This window comes from Anabas testudineus, chromosome 9 (assembly GCF_900324465.2).
Source record: "Anabas testudineus chromosome 9, fAnaTes1.2, whole genome shotgun sequence".
NCBI lineage: Eukaryota > Metazoa > Chordata > Actinopteri > Anabantiformes > Anabantidae > Anabas > Anabas testudineus.
In genome coordinates, this window is record NC_046618.1 from 18979669 (window position 1) to 19001993 (window position 22325).

Sequence of the window (22325 nt, forward strand, 5' to 3'; positions counted from 1 at the left end):
TGAAGTTGGCAAAGTGTCTAAATATGACCACAAAAGATAAAAATCGATTAAAATGAATTCAATCTAGTGAATAAATGAACAACAGATGATCATAAAGTTAAATTAATAACTCTCTACAGCGACAAAAACCTTAAACCTGGACCAACATTACTGCCTTTGTGAAGTGAGGCTATAACTCAGAATATCAGACAATAAAAAAGGAAGGCACAAATATAGACGGCATATAGACGGTATGTTGTAGGTACACTTGCAACGAATTACAGAATTGTGTAAGACACCCACTCTCAATCCTATTTCTATTCCTTGTGTCTTACCCTCCCTCTTCCTGTGTCTTGTTCACATTGTGGATCTCTCAGCCTCTATCTGACTCCTCTCACTCTCCTTCTCTCATGAAATCTTTTATTATTATTACTGCTTGTTACCTGCTCTCTCACTACAACCAAGTCCTTGTTTCTCTCCGTCACTATCTTCTTCTCCTTAGCGCCCTCTGCCTCCTTTTTCCAATCTTTCTTACCCTTGCATTCAGATTTGCAAAGAACTCTCTGTTCCGCCTCCTAATTTTCTCTTCTTCCCTCTCGTTCCCTCTGCCCCCGCGTTCCACTCTCCTCACTTTCACTTCTCTCGTGCTGTCTTCCTGCCTGCCCTCATTTTTCAGCAGTAACTAATAGTGCTGGACCCACCACTTAGGCTCAGCAGAAGTTTGTGTGTGCGTGCGTGTCACATTTGTTTCTTTTTCTCCCAAACGAATAATACTTTTTGGGACGCTAAGCTTCATACTGGCAAGTCAGTGAAAATGTCATGTTTGAGTACTATACGTAGACTCTAAAAATAAAAGGGTTTGAGGTTTTTCCAACTGCGGGCAGAGGGAAACCCACAAAAGCACCATGTGGAATTAAGTGTCTTAAAGGGGCACAGAACAATTTCAATTTGAAAGTTAAGGCACAGAGACTGAAGACACAGAATACCTCCAGTATATACACTCACCGGCCACTTTATTAGGTATACCTCCAGTGAGCGGCAGTTCCGTGGGCACAAATGCCTTGTTGATACCAGAGGTCAGAGGAGAATGGCCAGACTGGTTCGAGGTGATAGAAAGGCAACAGTAACTCAAATAAACACTTGTTCGACGTGTTGCTCTTCTGCATACCTCGGTTGTAACGAGTGGTTATTTGAGTTACTGTTGCCTTTCTATCAGCTCGAACCAGTCTGGCCATTCTCCTCTGACCTCTGGCAACAACCAGCCATTTGCGCCTACAGAAATGTCGCTATGTCTACATGCCTAAATGCATTGAGTTGCTGCCATGTGATTGGCTGATTAGAAATTTGCGCTAACGAGCAGTTGGACAGGTATACCTAATAAAGTGGCCGGTGAGTGTAGTTCAGCTGTTTGATAAATACAAAATACAAATGTAAATGTGTTTAACTAACTACACAGCAAAAATCTAACGTTCTACGAGAGGCTGTGAGCACGTCAGTCGCCACACAGGACTGTTTCTGGCAAGCTGAAAGGTTCTTTTTTACTCTACTTCCTTTTTACGAAGTGAGACATGACAATATCATGAGGTTATTTCACAAAGTTCGCAGTAGATGTGGTAAAACCTACTTAGTCGGCAGAGTTCTTTTCTGCCAGAATATGTAACCTTTCAAACAATTATGTGGTTGGATTTAGGCACTCGCGGCCATCGCGGCACTTGGTTAAGGTTAGAGAAAGATTGTGGACTGTCTTAATAGAGAAAATGTTATTTCACACAAAACATGTTTATTAAACTTGAAACAAACTCATTGACCTTAACTCACTTAGCATTTTGACTCCTACTGATCACCCACGGGGCTTGGCTGTTGAACTTCTGTGGTCTGTGTTTTCACAGCTCATACTCTATGTGTAAAATATGTACAGGAGAGTCGTTGGGCTGAAGAAGATGCTAAAAAGTTTAAAAAGACTGTGTTCTGCTGCCTTTTCACTCCTACTAATTCTTCCGAAGTCAGGAGGAAGTGAGGTATTGATGGACAACAAATCTGCTTCCTACATGCACTTTCTCTCAGGCTGCCTGTGTGTGCAGCATTGATCTAAGCAAGCAGCTTCTATAAATTCAATCAGTCCCATCCATTCTCCGGCTGTTGACTTTTAGCTGCCTGGCTCCCAACTTGAGAAACACAGCTACTTTTATGGAGATAGGCCATTCATTTTCCTCTGTCTTTCTCTCCCTCTGTATTCCTCCCCATGTCTCTTCTTCGCTCGCACATTGACTTTTCATTTTTTTGCCTGCCTTTGTATGTCTGTGATTTGTTATTTATCTTTTTTTCTACTTGAGGACTGTGTTGTCGGAGCACACGGCTGCGTGGTAGCTTGCAATTTAAACCTTCAACAATGTTTCTTCTTTTTCCTTCAAAAGCTCAATGACAACAAAAGACACCAATGGCAATTACTATACTGCATTTTAAAAAGGCACTCTTTGAAGAGTGACCCTTTGACGAAGTGTATAAAACAAAGGCATTTGTATAAATACATATTAAAAGTCTAAGATGACAACAGCATTTCTAATATGTACTGTATGCTGTGTTTGCTGTGTGTGTTTTGTACTTAAAAGGAAAACATACAAAAGGGCTTAATAATAATAAAATAATAATAATTATAATAATTATAATAATAAGCTTATTATCAATCAAGCATTAAAAGCACCATAAAGTTCCATAAGTTCAAGAGCAAGTTGAACATGTCTCAACCTGTATTAAACTAGTTTTTGATCCGCGTCCAAAGATTGGCGTTTCCCCTCTGTCGCCTTTTTTCTCTCATACACACACTCCCACAAATATGCACACACACACACACTCACGTTTCCACAAATGCGATAAGGAAACGCCTCACTGCTTTCTCTCTCTTCCTCTGCAACCACAATAACATTCAATCACTGTCTCCGGCTTTCCCATTCTCTCTCCTTCCATCTCCGTCCTCATTCTTTTTTTCACCTTCTCATTTATGCCTCTCATCATCTTCTTTGTGTTCCACTCTTTACTTTCAGTTCCCTTTTTTTGCAAAGCTGACCTGCAAATCTTATGGAATCATGACCTGATGTTTTCCATTTAGGTTTCAATTGATGTCCTGTATTTTTGAAACACCCTATGGAGCATAACATAGAGAGAATAACATAAAAGTATGAACTGGGGGTCTGTGATGATGTAGAATATTTTATACATTGCAACAGTGTGTGAAGGTCTATTTTTGGAAAGTCTACATTTTTAAGAAGTACCAGTATGTATCAACAGGCCTGAGTTCACCGTTTAATAACCATTATCCAGTGAAACTGGCTTGAGCTCACTGAACACCATGCATAATATTTAGATGTAGATAGATTCACACATGAGATCCTTAACGACTGGTCACTAACTGTTGGATAATGAGTCTTGCGGCAGTATGAGTTGAAATTGCATTTTGTAAATGTGAGGGAAATGTCAGTCTGCAACAGAGTTCTGAGTTCACCCACAGGATAAAGAGCAAGCACAACACAATGTCACGTTCCCTGTTTAATACCAACTGTGAGGAACAAGTAGAGAATGTGCTGAGGGCATCTATCTACCAGGGGATAGATGCATAAGTTTTGGACAATTTAAACAATTTAATTTAATTTTCATTTGGAAAAAGCTGGATTTACTTTTAGCTCATAGGTTAAAAATCATTAACAAATTTGCTCTGTTTAACACCTGCCTGCAGAGCAAATTACCTTTGGCATATTAATGTTCATTAATGTGGTGTAGCTAGCAAATAACTTCCCTAAAGTGATATGAAATAATTTCATGCACCAAACATCGAGGAGGGGAGGCTCTACAGAAACAAGGTGAGAAGTGTGCTTCTCCTGTGGCAGATCTTACGGTAGTACTTAAGTCTAAGCATCCAGGGGCTGGAGGATGAATATGTCCAATGCGTGAATGCTTGTGGGGGCTGAGGAATATAAAGTGGGAGAAGGTGATATGACTGTTTGTATTTAAATGCCATTTGTGTTAGTCTGTCTGCCTGGAAGCAGTTCTCCGGTTTCTGCCATCTGTTGTGTGTGAGCTGCCGAAATTGTGATTCAGACTTATTTTGCTAGACATCTCATCAAAGAAAACCAAAATCTCCTCTCTGTCATTGTCTCTCTGTTTCCCACTGTCTCCTCCATAAAGTGACCTGTCTGCCCGCCAGTCTAATTGTCAGTAAGTGTTGTAATGCCAGAGTTGTCAACACACACAAAGTGTCCTAGCATTCACTTGCCAATTGACTCCAAGAACACTGTGGGAGTGCATTTGTGTATGTGTGTGTGTATGCAGAGACCTTTCAGAGAGGCTGCCCTATACGGGACAAGCAACGTTGACAGGAGCTGTCACTTAAGATACATAAATGCAAAACAAAATGCACACACACATAACACACAATCATGCACGAGCAATAAATCCTTAATGTACATTGGCTGCCTTCCTGTTTCTTTAGCTTTGAACCCCTATTCATTCCTCTTTCGTAATCCCTCCTGTTTCCACTTTCTCATTCTCTTTCTTGAATTTGACTGACGAGGTCGCCCATGTCAGCAGGGGAATCTAACCTGCGGGCTTGTTTCACACTCCGGCCAGACCACTTAGTTTCTAAATAAGGGGCTTTGGTTAAGGTGGGAGCTTGGCATGTAGCCTCTGGTCTCAAAGACCCACCCACAAACATACACACACAGACACACACAAATATGCACATGAACAGCAGCATGTGCTACATGCCCTATACATACATTTTAGTGTGTGTGGGAACTCTCACAGTTCTTCTACTAAATCACACTCTTTCCTCCTCTCTGTCTTTCTATCTTCTTCCTGGATCCAGGTGCCTTCCCTGCTCTTATTCCACTTTTTTCCCACTCTATCGCTCATTTTCCCTCTTTCCCCCACTATCTTGCCTTCAAACACACACACACACACACACACACATGCAGTCACACACCCCATCACCCCATCTCCCTCTGAGCTGTCAGGGAGAGGAGGTGGAGAAGCAAAGAGCTCGGCCTTCTGGGAGTTGGTGTTTTATTTTTTTAAAGGCCTGAGTGGGTCCTAGGTTTGCATGGCTGACAGGCTGGATTTGATACCTGGCCTGATTCAGTCACTCTCTCAGCTCAGCCCAGCCCAGCATGTCATGGCACAGCTTGGATGCCCCTGTGTATATTATAAGTGGCTAAATATACGCGAGGCACAGTCCCAAAAGGGGTGGTTCATTGGACGGAGGAGGCGTTGCGTGTATGGAGAGGAAGACATTAGACTTTATATTTCTGTAAGCTTCCATGAGGAATCTCTAATTGTGAGAGGTTTATCAATATATCATGAATCATTATTACCTCGTACGGAAGAGTTCTATCTAATAACCAACTTGTAAAGTATATAGTAATGTTCAGACAAAACAAAAGATGCAATTATTTATGTATTTAATCCTTGTGTTTCGGGTTGCCCTGTAAACCCAGTTTTCAGAGGCAGTTAGGGGCTCTTATGGGGCTCTAATTTCCCATGAGCATCTTTTAATTCGCTACTTTAGACTCTCCTTTTACCCTTCCTCCCGACTCCCTATCCATGTATCTCCTTAGCATATTTTAATAGTAGAATCTGATAGCAGAGGGGTTGGCCTTTTATCTCCGCTCTTCTCTTGCCCTCTCCTCTTCTCTCTGTAGTCTCTCTCTCCTCTCTCTCTTCTCCTCTAACCAGTGTTTTTCACTCTATTTGTTGTGATAAATGACTGTTAGATGTGATTTCCCCAGGATCATATCTCTCTCACGGCCACACACCATAATTAGACGGCATGATTAATAATTCATTCCTTCTCGTTCGGAGTCTCTCTCGGTAGAGAGAGTAGTAGAGTATTTTACTGTGTGTGCAGAAATCCATCATATCCTACAGTGTAAAGTCAAAGATTGAGACATTTTCCTTTGTGAAGCCAAAACAATGAAATAGTTGTGATAAAAACTATAAAAACTACTTCACTATAAAACTAATGAGCGAGAGTGAGATCGAATATTTCAATGACAATACAAGTGTTTCCTTTATTTGTGTGCTTTTGTGTCTGTTCATAATATCACCAAAACATAATTTGTTTAACTTTCAACACTGAAGAAGCATTAGCATGTGCACACAGTGCAGCATCCTCATCTGTCATTTCCTTTGACGCAACTGCAACTCCTCAGATGAGAAAAGGAGTCGTGTTTGTGGATGTGCCGTGTTTGAAATTTCATACTTTCAAAACCCTCTGTGCTTCTTTGCAACATGCACAACTAGGATCAACTTTTCATTCATAGAAAGGAGAAGAGGTTCTTTCAGCTGCGTCTCCTGCAGGCAGAGGTGTCTGGTGTCTAATGTGGGGTGTCTGCACCAAGAGTGGAAGATTTTTTATTTTCTTCCATTTTGAAGTTTAAAGAATATTTTGTAGGTGGTTTTAATCCCGTCCTCTTTTTTGTTTGTTTTGAGGTTTTAGTTTGAGTGAATTTCAAGTGCCTGTAGGTGTTTTGTCAGTGTTAAAGGTTTTATTTTGGGAGAATTGCTTATTATCTTTTTCAGCATTGTCTCTCTTTTTGAACAAGGTAACCCCTGGCTGAGGGGAATTGGTCTTCAGGGAGATTCTGGTGTTGTTTTCCTAAAGATAATGTGATATAGTGTATAAAGAGCTGTGAGTGTGTGTTCTTAGATGCAAATGCAACTTTGTCTAATTCATCAAATCCCCAATTTGTTCAGCTCACTTTTGATTCTTTGCAGCTCGCTCTCCTCTAATGTAATATGAGAGAAGAGTGTAACTTTTAAGGCAACAGCATCACATTCCCACAAAGGCATTTACTGTTTTAAATCTGTAATATGTCTCTGCTGCTCTCTTTCTGTCAGTCTTTAATATACCTACATCCCCTTTTCACATAGTTTTTTTACTTTCATATTCCTCAAGCTGTCCTTTCTCCACAGTTCAGTCAGTGCAGCACAACAAGAAAAGTACCTACCTCTTCCTCAAGCACTAACTCCTCTGTTGGAAATTTCACACTATGTGTTTATTTGGAAATGAATACCAAATGCCTTTTTGTCTTTATTATTCTGTCTGTCGTGGTAGTGGTCTCTCTCTGCCGTTCTTCTTTCTTCTCTGATATACTCCCGTCTCTCTGCCCTTGCAGTTTATTTTCTTTGTCTCTGTAACTTCAGCCACACTAATTGATCTCTTTACATCTCCCCCCTACATACAAAATAAATTAGATTCTTTATTTCCACACACAGATTGGTATAGATTTCTTATCCAGAGTGCAGGGAATATAATAAGTAAACATAACACTGGTCATTAAACAGTAGGGAGGCCACTGGAGAGAAGTTTTTAGTCTTGCCCATGTTTCATTTGGTGGGATTACAAATAAAATTTTAAAAAAGCAGACTTTATGCAGTCTGCTTTGCATATGCCACGGTTAATGTTCACTGTGGGAGTTGAGTCCCATTCAAGTAAAAAGCCACAAGACGCAGATTACTTAAAACCCGTGTGCCTCTTCTACCCCATTGTAAATCACAGTGTGGAGTGGATTATTGCTTTTTACAAAACACAGCACTGTGATAAAATGGCTAAATTTCCATTTTGTTTCCACAGTAAGTAGAGGGTACCTGGTGTGTAACTTCGACAACGGAGCTAGCAGGAAATTCCACTCTAGCAGTTTTGGTTGTAATCGACAGTAATTAAGTGTTAGCATAATGATTTTAATTGTTGTGTTTTTGTTTAACAACATCATCAAACACACAATGAGAAAAATCTAGGCTTTGCTCAAAGGTGCTGTTTTTAAGAGTATGACCCCTGACTTCTCAAAATGGGGTAAATGAAAAGAAAAAGGCATCGAATCAACACATAATAAACTAGAGCAGAAATACCATGATTATAGTCTAGATGTGCAATGGTCTGGATCCTTGCTCACCTTGCTACAAATAGCCACACGTTTTTTTTTCCAATAGAAATGGTCTTTGCTCAAATAAATTAAAGAAAGAAATCCAATTTTTGTCCCGACAGGGCCAAGTAGCCCATATCTCAAAAGGTGTGTCTTCGCCTCCCCGGACAAATATCATAAAAGCGCAGAAATATCAAAGAAGATGGAGAAAAGCAGAGATGGATGTGATACCTAGTGCTGCATTAAATCAATATATGATTACAGACACTGAGGAAAGGTTAGGGTTTGTGTGTGTGTGTGTGTGTGTGTGTGTGTGTGTGGGTGTGTGTGTGTGTGTGTGAGAGAGCAAAAAAGATCAAGACGGGGTATCAAGTTGGGATGGAGGTTGGGGTGACAGCGTGAAATGTTACATGAGTGACTTGCGCTGATTTTAAAACGTGTGTGTGTATATTTGTGGTGTTGTTGCTAGCCGTCGCTCTGCTTTGGCACCAGATTTTCCAAATACCCTCCACAGATCAATATTGGGTGGCTGTGTGCCTTGGTGTCTGTGTGAGAGAGACTTGCAAAGGCAGATTTATGTGCAATAGAAACCAATAAAGCATAAATCAGAGCGGACATGTACAGCCAGGTGATTTCTGTTCGCAAAGGTGGTTTTGTTTTGTTTTAGGTTGGTTTTAAATTCAGTCCCAGAGGAAGAATAAAACAAATTTACTTTACTGTGACGCTAACACAGAGAAACTTCATGAAAACTACGTCTTGCAATCATAACAACAACAAAAAAGTTACACTCTAAACCCCACTATGTTTCAACCTCATAGTTCATTTTTCCCTATTTTAGAGAAACCAGGACCTATTTTCTTCTTCTGAAGAAGAAGAAAAAGTGATTTTTCCTTTAGGAACAATCTTCGCCTGATCTTTAACAATGCAAACCAAGAAACCTCCTAGGCTTTATTTTTCCCTTTTTTAAAAGGTTGTCTTGCTTTTTAAACAGTTAAACTATATGAGTCCCAGCGCTGACATGCTAGGCCGATGATTACATGTAATGATGGAAGAGTACTGGAATTATGAGCTTGAGAAAGAAATGTTATTATTGGTACATAGAAATCAAAGTTTCAGTACATGATGTGCCTGAAAGGAGATGCAACATGATTGTTTTGCTCTCTATCATCACTCCATATTTGATTTCATCGTTAATTTATCTAATTGCACTTTTCCTCATTTTTAATCTTTGGATATAATTGTGCAAAAGTGCAAACAAACACCAGTCTGGAGGCAGGATTTTGCCGGAAAACGCCAACTGTTGTTTTTTTCTCACATATGAAAATCCTTTTAAAGGTGATAAGCAACAATCATGTAATTTTTATGAGAGTTTAAGTCACTTGCTTTTAGGACAGGGGTTGTGTGAGGTAACTTGGTGGGAGGAAATGTGTCGGACTTAATGAGATCTTTGGAGATATGTGCAAATGAATGACGGGAATTAGCTTGGTAATGGAACACCTTCTGTATCTCATCAAGATTATAATTCATACCTTGTTATTTTGCAGCAATTAGACAAACCAGAACAGTCCTAATGGACTTTAATGCTGAGAACATTGCTGAGATGTAAAATCTTTCATTACTTATTTTTCTGTCAACAGCTTGGATATCTTTTATCTATCCTTATCTATCCCGATGTTTGTTTCTCACTGTGTGATTCTCTCAAGTTAGCAACATTTAATTTTTATTACTTTAACAACATTTAATCCAATATAGTTAATATTAACTTATAACAATGTCTGTCCTTTTCATTAAAATGTTACATTTTACATGTCACGTCTGTGCTGTGGGACTGACGGAACAAATAATGTATAATGTTGAGTGGAAAATCTATAGCCCCCCTCGTAGTATTGTAATGCAAAATGCACATTAAGACATTTTTGTTTAGAAACAAAAAGAATATGAGACAAAAGTTCAGAAATGCAGCTTCAATTTACATTTTGATACATCAAACAAGATGCGGTCACTGTTAAATGTTCAGGAATGCACATTCTTCTCTCTATAATCTCAGCTAAATGTTTCTCTGTATGAAAAACACATAAACACAAAAACACACACACGGCACCTGGGAGACCACTAAAGTATGCACATACTGTGCATGCACACACAGGTGCAGACACACTTGTGGCCCTTCGCTGAGCCTCTCTTAAAAGCATTTGCATGTTGCATATTGCACTATACAATTGACAACGACCCCTGGGTGGGGGGTCTGTGTTTGCCCCCTCCTGTGCCCATGATGGAAAGAGCGAATGTGTGTCACTGTTAAAACTTGGGGAGAATAGTTCTTAAAATAACTGAATCATGAAGGGAGACACTGTGTGTGCAGTGTGTGTCTGTCGGTATATGTTAGACAGAGAGAGGAGGCAATTTGGTTGTCGAGGTAGGGGGTAGGTATGAACAACAAAGCGTGAATGACAAAAAGGGATGGTATAGGCCTGTGTGTGTGTATTTGTAGGTGCTCGATAGGGGGGATGTGCATGTCAGAGAAGGGCCCATGTGCAATCAGACAATCACTTGGCCATAGAATAGTCCATTACTTACCACCACATCACAGCTATGTGTGTGTGTGTGTGTGCACGTGCATAAGAGAGAGACAGTGAGACAAAGAAAGACAAGATTGTGTGCAAGACGGAGAAAAGGACAGTGAAAGCGAGAGGAGAATAAAACAACATGAAGAGACATAAATGTTTTAAAAAGACGTGCAGAAACAGAAGCACACACACACATACACACACATTACTGCAGATGCAGGTACATATACATATTAGTGGGATTCAAAGAGAGGGATACACAAGTCAGCAAAACTGTTCCACAATATAAAAAATGAGACAATGAGACCCGGTTTTACATTCTTGCCCAACATCATTACTGGATGATTAGACGACTGAAACAATTGGTTTTACGTTGGGTTTGGAGAAGTATTGTAGGAAAGACCAATTAAATACACTGTGGATGTTTTGTAGTGAATAGTCACAGATTCATTATTTTTAAAAATGGTAAATTTGCTACACTTGCACAGCAAAAAAGGCCTCATAGAAAATATAATGGCTAATGCAAATTAGTTGTATATGAGCATCTTTTCTAGAAGATAGGATTGGATGGTACTAGGTTAAGGTATTTCAGAAGCTGGATATACTTTGATATACTGTAGCCTGGTTGCACATTACAAATTGCAGTATAAAACTACAAATTAAAAGTATAAAAGTATAAAACTGTACTGCAAAAGCAACAACTATTGTAGGATTCTAGTAGAATAATAGTGGGTGTGTTAAGAAGTACAAATTGAAAATACTAATGAAAAGTACCAGAACTCTACTTGTACTTCAGTGCCACACAGGTTATAACTAACAAGACACTGTCACCGTCTACAGTGTGTCTGCTCAGTACTATTGATCCGTCCTCTTACATCCTCTTAACTCTCACCTTGAGGTGGTGTGTTGCTGGGTGTCGAATGCACATGTTCTAATAGATGGTGCAGCACAGGACTGAGGTGTATCAAATGTGTTTAATGTTTCATAAAACACACTTTGGACAACAGCTAGGCAGGGTGCAATCTTTCTGTCTGTGTGTGCTGTACACTGTGTACAGTATAGTGGTGTGTGTGTGTGTGTGTGTGTGTGTGTGAGTGAGTGTGTGTATGAGTCAGTGTGTATCTCCTTTGTTTCTGCAAACTCATTCCCCCAGAGTCCCCTCTGTCCTCTCAGTGACAACCTGAATGTATTCCTGACAGCTCGGACACACACTCAACACCCTTTCTTTTACACACACACACACACACACACACACACACACACACACACACACACACACACACACACACACACACACACACACACACACACACACACACTAGGATAGGTTGTCTTTTTTGTGCTTTACAGTCAAAACATTGTACTGAAGGAAATCCTGTTTGCAGTTTGTTTAAATACTGTTAGTTCGGCTCAAGTATTCATGCTTATATCTTTTAAAAATGCAAATAACCTGTGTGCCTGATGTGTAAAGAGGTAAAAGAAAAACTGAGTGGTGTGCCTGTTATTTCAGATCTTGCTAATACGATGCATGTCTTCTGTTTTTTATTTAGTATTTGTGTATTTTAGTTACTCAGTAGGGGTCACAGCTTGAACTGAAAATGTAATGAGGCTGTGTGTACTTACAGATGGTGTTTATATGAAAATACACGTGCATATATTGAATTTATTACTGAAGTGTGAAGTGTCTCACAGTACGTGCCACAAACCAATCACATTCCTGAACCTATTTTGAAAAACTCTTTTTGCAATGTGACTGATGAGAGCACAAACATTTTTAACCTTCTGTCATAAAATCCTTTTGTTGTGCATTACGGCATCAATGGCACCATTAACACGTAACTATTATGTTATATCACAAATGGTCAAGATCAGATATTAAGTATTTAGCATGTTACGATCGAATAATTAACTACAATGGGCTACTAGAGAGTTTAACCCATAAGGTTGGACAGTTTTGTCTTTTCGAGTGTAGTATGTGTTTTTATCCAGGTGTAATTAGGGTGTAGCATCTTGATTGGGTGTCACTTTAAGAAATGTTGGATGTTGAACATTGGTTCATTTAGTTTGTTTTATATCCAACATAATTTTACAGTCAATAGAAAGGGGTCTGGACTCTTATGGGTTAAGATAGCACCGGATTTCCTTTTCTCTCTATCATGTATCTTTTTCCATTTCCCTCGACATTATAGCTTTGGTAACTGATATCAGCCCAGATCTGACAGCCGGTCAGTCGAGGCTAAACCAGGTCAAAAAGATTCACCCGGTTCATGTGTTAGCTGGATGGATGGTTGTGTGTGTGTGTGTGTGTGTGTGCAACACATTTTGCACTAAGGTGGTAAATTAAAGTGTGAATAGTTGATGGACTGTTGAAGTGAAATACACACACACACACGCAAATGCACGTAATAATATGCACTGATATACACACTCACACACATAGTTTGGGGTTGTCTTAAGCCAAACTGACAGGGGTTGTCTGCGCCGGTGCGTTGCATCTTTGCGTCCTGCTGTCACACACACACACACACACACACACACACACACACACACACACATACAGTGAAGGTGAAGGTGGGTGATGGCTGTGACGGCGTGTTGTCTGCCTGTGGTTCCGCCTGGCATCGTTTCGCCTTTACTTCTGTCTTTCTCTGTCTCCCTGTTGCAGCTAACACGTCTCTGACAGCTGTGAGAGACAAAGAAACCGTGTGTGTTACTACCTCTATTTTGATGCTTGCATGTGTTGATTTCAGTCTCTCTCACACTTCACCACTTGCTGCATGTTCCATATTGCTTTTTACATGTCTGTCTGTCTATCCCATGTCAGATACTTCTCTATAAACCCTATCTCTGTCTCTCTCTGTGTGGAACATATATACACACACACCTGCTGGCAGCCACTGGCTGTGCGGGTGCTGAGGGGAAACGCTGTAAGTGACAACTTCCTCTGAGCAAAAAGAGAAAAATTGTGCCTTTGCCTTTTTTCTTGTCTTCCTCCCTTATCCATCTTTTCTTTCCTGCCTTGTATTCTCCCAGGGGATCTTTCCTCTCTTCTTGTCAGCAGTGCAAGTCTGTTGGTGTGTGTGTGTTTGTTCTCTATTGTCCTTAGAATTTCCCCTGAGATCACCACTTTCCTACGGTACACTTTAATAAGACAACCTGTCCTCACTGTGCTTGCTACACAGCAGCACATAGTGTGTGTGGGTGTTTATGGATCATATGTGTGTGTACTGTATTTTGCAACTTTGAGGGTGACTTAAAGGGAGAGATTTTCCTTCAGCTACAGTATCTTCTGTTTTTCCTGAGAAGGACAAACCAGGAAGGGGTCAGCAGCAAGGACCAAATTAGCTCAGATGCTCTGCTAATAACTTCATGTGTATGTGTGGGTGCAGCAGCTAGTTAGCTGTAAGACTTGATTGCACTGCTAAAGCAATGATGTATGTGTGTCAGTTCAGATACTATGTGTCTCCCTTGTTAAAGCTGTGACAAAGAGATGGATGGGTCCTTGACTACATCACACATTTACTTGTACAGCAAGGCCATTTGAGATGTCTTGGTGTGTGTGTGTGTGTGTATGTGTTACCCCTTGGGTCAATAAGCCAAGGCTCCTTTTCTTTCTGGCCAAGTATCAAAAGGAGTGTGCCACACACAAAAGCACGCTCCTACGGAGGCTAAAGTGTCTCTACATGCACACATATATAGACACTTGACAAAGAATAATAATAAAAAAAACTCTATATGACTAAGAATCACAGTTAGTTCAAACTACAACAGTCATAGTTTGAACTAATAAATCTAATGTCAACATACTGCTCACAAAGACAAATTTAACATGTTCCTTTTCACCATCCTTGTTAAGCACGTTAAGAACGTTTCTAAAAGTGATAAATGTGTATTAAATGCAAACTTCAGTATTAGATTATTCACATTTTAACCTGATATTGGTCTAATGGTGCTTGATGAAGAGGTATTAGCAAAGTTACAAATCATTCTAAGGTGGATAAAAATGTCTGTTCCAAACTTGACAATCCAAAAAATGTCAAGAGAATTTCAACCTCACTGGCACAAGAAAAAAAAATATATATTGAAAGTCAGTAGGATTCATCCACTAGGGACATGGCTCCTGACACTATCAGACTTAAAATGCAGAGAACAGGCAAATACAGTATGTAATACGATATTTACTATATGTAATACAGTAATAAAACAAAAAGGTGGAGGAATAAACTAAATCAGTGAAGTTGCAAACAGTCTTAAAACTAAATCATTTAACTAGAGGCTAAATAGATAAACAGAAAAAAAAGTAGTCCAGAAGGGCCAAACCACTTACACACGGTGTAAGAAGTCTTTTTATCTGGGTTTATAGGTTAAGCCAGGCCAGTCTCCCTATAGGCAGAGAAAAAGCCACCAAAAAAAAAAAAAAAAGATGTGTATATGTCAGTCTGTCTGAGTCCACAGCAACGCCGTGCATCAAGCTATCGATATCAATTATCTAGCTACACAGGTGAGTTGGGAATAAAAGTCCTTGTCCTTGATGTTCTGACTCTTTGAAGCATTTCAAGAGTTGTTTCGTAATCGATCGTTTAAATCTGTGTTTTGTGGTGTAAATACATCCATACATACAAAATGTACATTTAAATGATCAGAGTCTCCTGTGTTTTTCTGTTTCTGTAATATCAGCACATCATTAAAAGAAAGCAGTTTACAGCGGTGAAACTACTTCTGGATGACTACTACTATCCCCGCTGAATATCTTACCTGGGCTGACAACTGGTTGGCTCTCTAGTTGAAATGTAAAAGCACAAAGCATCCAATATTGCTGCAGGTAGTTTAATGTCCGATTCAACAGACATCCCAAGCAGTTGCTTTAATATTTCTGTGAGTGGGTCAACTCTCGCAACGCTCCCATGCTACTACAGCAAGAAACACTAGCAGGTTTGACAAACGTCAGTTCTCGACCTGGGAACGAGAACATGCGTTGCTCAGAGGTGGTAAGAAAGTGTAAAGTTCTGCAGTTGGTTTTGGAGTGTTGGAGAACAGCGTTCACGTGCGCATTTGTGTGCGAGGATGTGTGTATGAGTATGCACTAGAGGACAGTGCAATATTGGATTGGGGCCTTGTGGTTGGGACGGAACTAACACCTGAATGAACCTGTCACTGCAGACACATTGCTTTTTCAGCTCCAGTGATTACACTGCACCCAAACACACTCAACATTGTATGTGTGAGTATGTGTGAGTGTGCGTTTTTCTGAGAGAGAGAGAGAGAGAGAGAGAGAGAGAGAGACAGAGAGAGAGAGGGAGAGACAGAGAGAGGAGTGTGCCGTTTGTGCATTGCCTGAGTGCAAGTGTCTGTGAATGTAGGAGAGACAGGAACAGACAGTGAGCGTGGCAGAGCATTGTGTCTGGGTGTGTATGTTTCTAAACCTCTGCTGTATTTCAGGTTTCTCCATAGAAAATATGAAACAGGGCTGCTGCTACTCTGTCCTTTAAGATTAAACAACAAGTTGAATTTATGGGTACACACACACACACACACACACACACACTCAGAGGACCTCACCAAAAAATCTAAAATACGACCTATGAGGACATCATCACCTAATGTCACCGTGTCATACAAGGCCGTGGTAATTACTGTAATTATAACTGTGTTCACGTCAACATCCAAGTCATAATTACGACTGGGACCCTCTTAATTTCTACTTCAGATCTCTGATGTACAGAGTTCCACCTGGTGCCTATTAAGTACCTTTGTGTACACTCTCAGACCTTTAATGGTTATTTTCAGCTTTTTTAGATTACCTCTGTGTCATTGTGACTGTCAGTAGAAAAGAGCAACTTTCGATGACTAAAACTAAATAATTGTTTGCCATCACTTGGCCTGTGCATTTTAGGAACATTATGAGATTGCATGATGGCACCTGCTATGATGGTTAGCATAGCTTAGGTAGTGGCTTATTAAACTAATAGTAAAGCTCTGGTCATTCCTTCCTAAGTTTATACATGTGTACCTAGATAATATGATGTCAGTTTAAGTTTGCTATGAGACAGATGGGTAGGGATGGATGAATATAAAGGAAGCATGGTGGAGAGATTGGGAGGAGGTTAAAGGGAGCTGACACCCATCAGTTTTCACCCCTTAATCTATCTGTGTAACACACTGCTCACCCCAACTCCCTAGACAAAACCTCGCACACACAGAAACACACCAGATATCACAGGCTCTCAGCAATTGGCTTTGTCATGACCTTATCCCCCATCTATCTATCTGTCTGTCTATGTGTGTGTGTGTGTGGTCAAAGACAGAGGTATAAACCGTTGACTTGAGAATCAATTTACAGCAGCTTACCTTCTTTCTTTCTAATTCATGATCCACTCGCTGCTGTGAGGTGTGCGTGTTTGTCGGGTGGGGGGTTTGTGTTAAACACAGTATCTTTAAAGAATTGTATCAAACATGCAGTCTGAGGCATTTTTCTGTCGCTAAACTGTACCTACATCATTTTAAGAGCAGCTTTTCTTGGTGCTTTAGTTGGCTGTGGCGTGTGTTGAATGTTTGTCTCCAAAATTTCACCCAGGAGACCTTTTTGTGTTGCACTGACTGTGAACTCTTAAGTGGGTAGATTTCACTGCTATCTTGACCACGGAAAATGTCACATTGCAGATAGTGTTTTTTAGTTTTTTTTTATCTTAAAACACCCTGTGGGCAACAGCTAAAGTGTTACAAATGGAACATGATATTTGTCCGTGTGGACATTTGATTTGAGTTTTTTTAAAGTTAGATTATTACGTGTGAAATATGAATCAACCATATATCCTGAAAATTAAAGTTCAAGTCCTGCATGAAGTTGGGTTTAGGTAAGAAAAGCACTTATGTCAGGGGTTGAGAAAGATTTAGTTTGTGATGTGAATAACAAAACCCAACCATAAAAAACATTAATAAGTTGGAGTCACAAAACTCGATGTTGTACTGCAAAATCGGATATTCTGCAGAAAGTAATGTTATAGGTCAGATATTTTGGCAAAATATGTTGCCTCTGTGCATTTTATTGATATGTTAGGCATCAGCCTATTTTAACATTCAGATTCACTGTGAATATATGGTCATTATGTTAATAAAACATGTATTGATGTTGCAATTACAGACATATTTCTGATTGCAGTTTAATTGCTTGGAAACTAGATTGCATGATCAGGGTCTCCAGCACCAACTCTAACTACAGTATCACAAAGTCGGCACAAGCTTTGAAGAAGCAGATGCAAAGAATGGCTATGGTGATATTTTAGAGTGGGATGTGATTCGCACTTGCAGCTAATAGAATCAGGTAGCCTGACAGGCAAAGAGGGAAAGCAGGTAATGACAGTCTACAAAAGTTGTGAGGGCACGATGTGCGGTGGGAGTCCAAGTTGTCAAAATGACAGACACATTTCTCAACATACAGTACGAATCAGAATTAGAATAGAGAGCTTCAAGTGAGGAAAATATGTCCTTTTATAAGTTTCAGTGCCTTGAATCTGAACTGAATCTGCAGGTAGTAATCTGGAGATTTCACCAACAACGACTGTTTTTAATGATTTTTACTCGTAGCCACTTAAACATTGACTCTGTCGTGTTTATTTATTAATTCTACATGCAGAGAGACTTGCATTGCTTCACTAGTTGTTCAACTCACACTGATTCATAAGGAAATATTGACGATGAAATTTAAGGCAAATTGACGCTATCTGTGACAGAGCAACTAAGTTAACTTAAAAGTTATATTGACCCAAATAGACATTGCTATTGTGCACTGCATGCCGTTGTAGGAGGTCTTAAAATGTGAAATGTGTATTTCTGAGCCATTGTCGTCCTTAAGTTGTATTTATTTATTTTTACTTATATGGCACATTAAGTGGTTCTCTTAATGCCGTCAATTGCAGGATGTCACTATTACAATATTCCACAATTGACACAACTGTTCTGCGCGTGATGAATCTCAGCGGTTCACATCTGGAAATAACCTACAATAATTTGAATGCTGCATGCATATGCATGCATAAAAGGAAAATGTAAAATATATCGAGTATAACTGCCGTCAACAACAGACATCTCACACTCAACCTCTTTCTGTTTTTGTAGATTGGAAAGTCCATCCTATGAGGTGATGCAGCTGGACTTCGAGGTCGATAATGTGATCAACCTGGTACCAACCCAGACTCTACACTGGAACGTCGAGTACCCATCTGGCATGCAGACGTCTTCCAGGCATACGGAGAAAGTCTCACACCTCTACATCAGCAATGCTGATATACAGGGGATTGTACCACTGGCTGAGGTAAATGAGGACAAACGATAATATATAATCACAACTACAGATATCTGTACCTGTATATTGACATACCCAGCAGCACATGTTTCTGATCCTGGAATGGATATTTTCCTCCGCCATTTGCTTGCCATACTCTTCCTGCTGCCACCCGCTGCCAATCCACTTCCTCCAGGGTGATCAAAGCTGTAAAGGTCAGCTTGTTTACCCCCTCCTGTTGCTACAAGCCTCCTGGTCACACACACACAGCGGGTTTCACTCTCACAGGTTTCAAGATGGCAAGAAGCCTCATAAATATGGACATACACAGGTGCAGCACATACATGCAGACATGCATGCGGATTCACATACTGTACCAAGACCCGAGTGCAATCATCTACTAAAATTCACAGACATATATACAACAGCTACTGACACAAACACTTGTGCACACTTTAAGTCTTAAATATTTGCTTTCCAACTTGACCCATTACTCCTTCTACTTAGTATTTAGTGTAGTGTCACTTTGACAAGCACTGACACAATATCACAAATTGTTTAGCCCACAACAAAAAGAAATTAACTGTTCAAACTTAGTTATATTAGGCATACTTGGCAGTCATATTACCAGCAACAACTAAATTTAGCACTAATACAGTCTGACAAAGTGGTAATTTTAAATCAAAGCATTTAATCCTCTAAAAATAAAACTTTTCAAATTGATTCTTGCTCATTCTTGTCCCTTTTCTTTTTAGTTTTACTAAACACTTCCACAAACAGTGTCAATAAAACAAATTTAAGTAATTTTAGTGAATAAAAGCTTCAGTTTATGAAGATATGACAGTTGTGAAGTGCAGTAAAATAAAAATGTCACCTTTATAAAATCCAAATGTTTATATATTTTGCACTGTGCACTTTGCTTCATGGATTGGTGCCATCCAGATTTTTCTTAAAGGAAAAATTCATAAATTTAAATTTCAAGCTTTATAGCCAGAAAAGAGCATTTTTTTTTACATAAGAATGATGACTTTGAACTTGTATTTACATTTATTAGACAGGGTCAGGTGAAGGAAAAGATTGCTTAAAAGTCTTCTTAACTCTGCAGCTGTCCGTATCAGATGAAGTACTACCATTACTTCATACACCCACAGATCAAAAGAGACACATCCCAAAACAGACATTGCGGCTCTGGCTAAAGGAAACCAAGCCCCTCAGGCTAAAAAGTGAGGAGGAGGATGCTTTTCAAAATGCTCCCAGTTCCATTACCACTGAGGTAGAGCTAATCTGGCCTGATAGCCCTCCTTCAAACAGCAAAGCCCTAGTGAGAAAACCCAATTTTGTTCAGGGCTTCTGCAACCCCTGTCTCTTTCACACAGTGGAAAAAGCAAGCTTGAAAGCATCATCTCAAATGGCAGTGCTGTTGGGATTTTTGCTAGCTTTTTTCAAGGGGGCAGTGTGAATGGAGCAATGCTGCTGTACATCACTGCTCCATCAAATATTTAAAGAAACAATATGTATTATATTTACCTTACTAAATAATACAATGACTGTTATGGGTCATCGGAGATTAAAGAAACAACACAGGTTGCCAGACATGAAACAGCGCAGAGCCCACATAGATTTTAATACTGACACTGAGCTGGCAAAATTTCTCCTGAAGCACTTTGCTCCGCTTAAAGTTAACTCATTTTTGTGTACTGTGGCTATTAGTAGGGATGTTTCTTTAAAATAATTGAAAAGTTCATACACTTGCATTCATACTTTTCATACTGGTTCAAGTGCAGACAGTTTATCAGCGAGTATTTGAGACACAGATCTGGTGAAGTTATCCAAACTCGTCCTGGCTATCGTCGTCATGCTAACATTAAGTGCTGTCATTTACAGCAGAGGAGCAGCTCCTCCTCTCTGCTACTGTTCCTGTCAAACATATCAGCATTACTTCACCAGTTCTTAGTGTTATAAATTACATTAACAAAATATGACAAGATGAACTTATTTAGATTTTGATGAAAACTCTAAATTAGCTTATTATTCCAATTAAGTTGTACTTTTCAACAAGTATCTTGTGCTTTTCTCAGATAAACAAAGGTTCAAATATATATATATATATATATATATATATATATATATATATATATATATATATATATATTCATTGTATTCGCTTGTGTGACAGCTGTATTGTAATCTCTTTAATGAACTCTAATCTGGTTCATTTAACAGAAACATTTATTCTTTGAACTTTTGGTGTTTCAGAGGAAATGTGATGCCATGGATCATGTTTACTTGCAACACTTAGTCCACTACACAAATGTTACCTTCAAGTCCCACACTGACGTCTAGGGGAGTTTGGATGAATGAACTAGTAGGAGTTTGACATCAGTGACCGGGGTTCATATATATGTCATTATATACTGTATAGGCTACTAAGGTCTGTCTAAATTTAGTTTGTGGTAAATACTGAAAAAGTAAAAACACCCTGTCCTGTGTCCTGAGCAGTATTTAAGCAAGATAACAAGATTTCCCTCACGCTAATTAAGTGCTTTCACTTGCTTAAACATGATATTAAAGTTAGTGCCTCAAGTGGATAAGAAAATTGGATGGAACTCAGTCTGAACGGGACACTTTCCAGATGCATTAAGCGCAAGAACTTCATATAATTTGTAATAGCTGATTGTTACATTTTTTTCATTATGGAGTAACTTTTTACTATAGAGTTATTGCTTTGATCAGAAGTGTCTCTCTTTCTACAATCATTCATCTATAGTCTGACTGCATTTATTATCTTACTCTTAAAGCCTGTGCACCCACACACAAATACATATATTTGTAGCTGTCTATACACACCTACAAGTGCTGTTTCACTTTCTCTTCCTCCTTCTCCTTTAAGTAAAAGCAACAAAATAGCTGCTATTATAAGTCATTTGGGTCTCCTGATTTGTTTACCAGAACTACTGACCAGGTGTTGGTTGGTAGTTTAAGGTGTCTGTCAGTGAGAGGGGTCTCTGCGATAAGTCACAGAGATGAAAGCTCCAACTATTCGGGGGCCGTTGCGAGAATGAAATTATGAGTGAGAATCTTCAAAGAGAGCTGGATGTAAAAGCTTCCAGTCCCACATCCTCCTTGTTAAACTGTTTCACATCTGAAGATTGGAACAAAACTGCAAAATAGAAAATACAAGCATGTAACAAAATGTGAGACCTTTACAGCTGTTACATATTAAAACAGCCTCGAAACGAAGTATCACATGTAATTGCATCAGGAGCACTCAGAGCTGGCACTGAAACATTATTTCTATGTCTGATGTTTGGATAATTCAACTCTGCCTTATCATCTAACATCTTCCAAATCAAAAGTCAGCTTATCAATGCGAGGTAACAGCGAAAACCAGAACAATGGCTGTCATTACCGAGCCGCCTCCGACATTTTCCTCCTTATTCCACATATCCATTAAGGTTCTGGTCTCTTGGCTGAGTGGGAAAGAAAAGGGCCCTCTTCAGGAAACGAGGGATTATTAGGAGTAATTTGTCTCCTGCGGGGGCTGAAAAATTGGTTTCATCTTTTAGAGAGAAGAGAAGAGGTGAG

At 39.5% G+C, this 22325-nt stretch overlaps 1 protein-coding gene across 1 annotated transcript in view; it reads left to right on the forward strand.

Moving 5' to 3' along the window:
* si:dkey-215k6.1 (transmembrane protein 132B) overlaps positions 1-22325 on the forward strand; it is a 191381-nt gene that overhangs the window by 117066 nt on the left and 51990 nt on the right. Inside the window, exon 5 of the mRNA XM_026342342.1 lies at positions 18575-18770. Coding sequence (XP_026198127.1) covers positions 18575-18770 — 196 coding nt within the window. The remainder of the gene's footprint in view (positions 1-18574; positions 18771-22325) is intronic.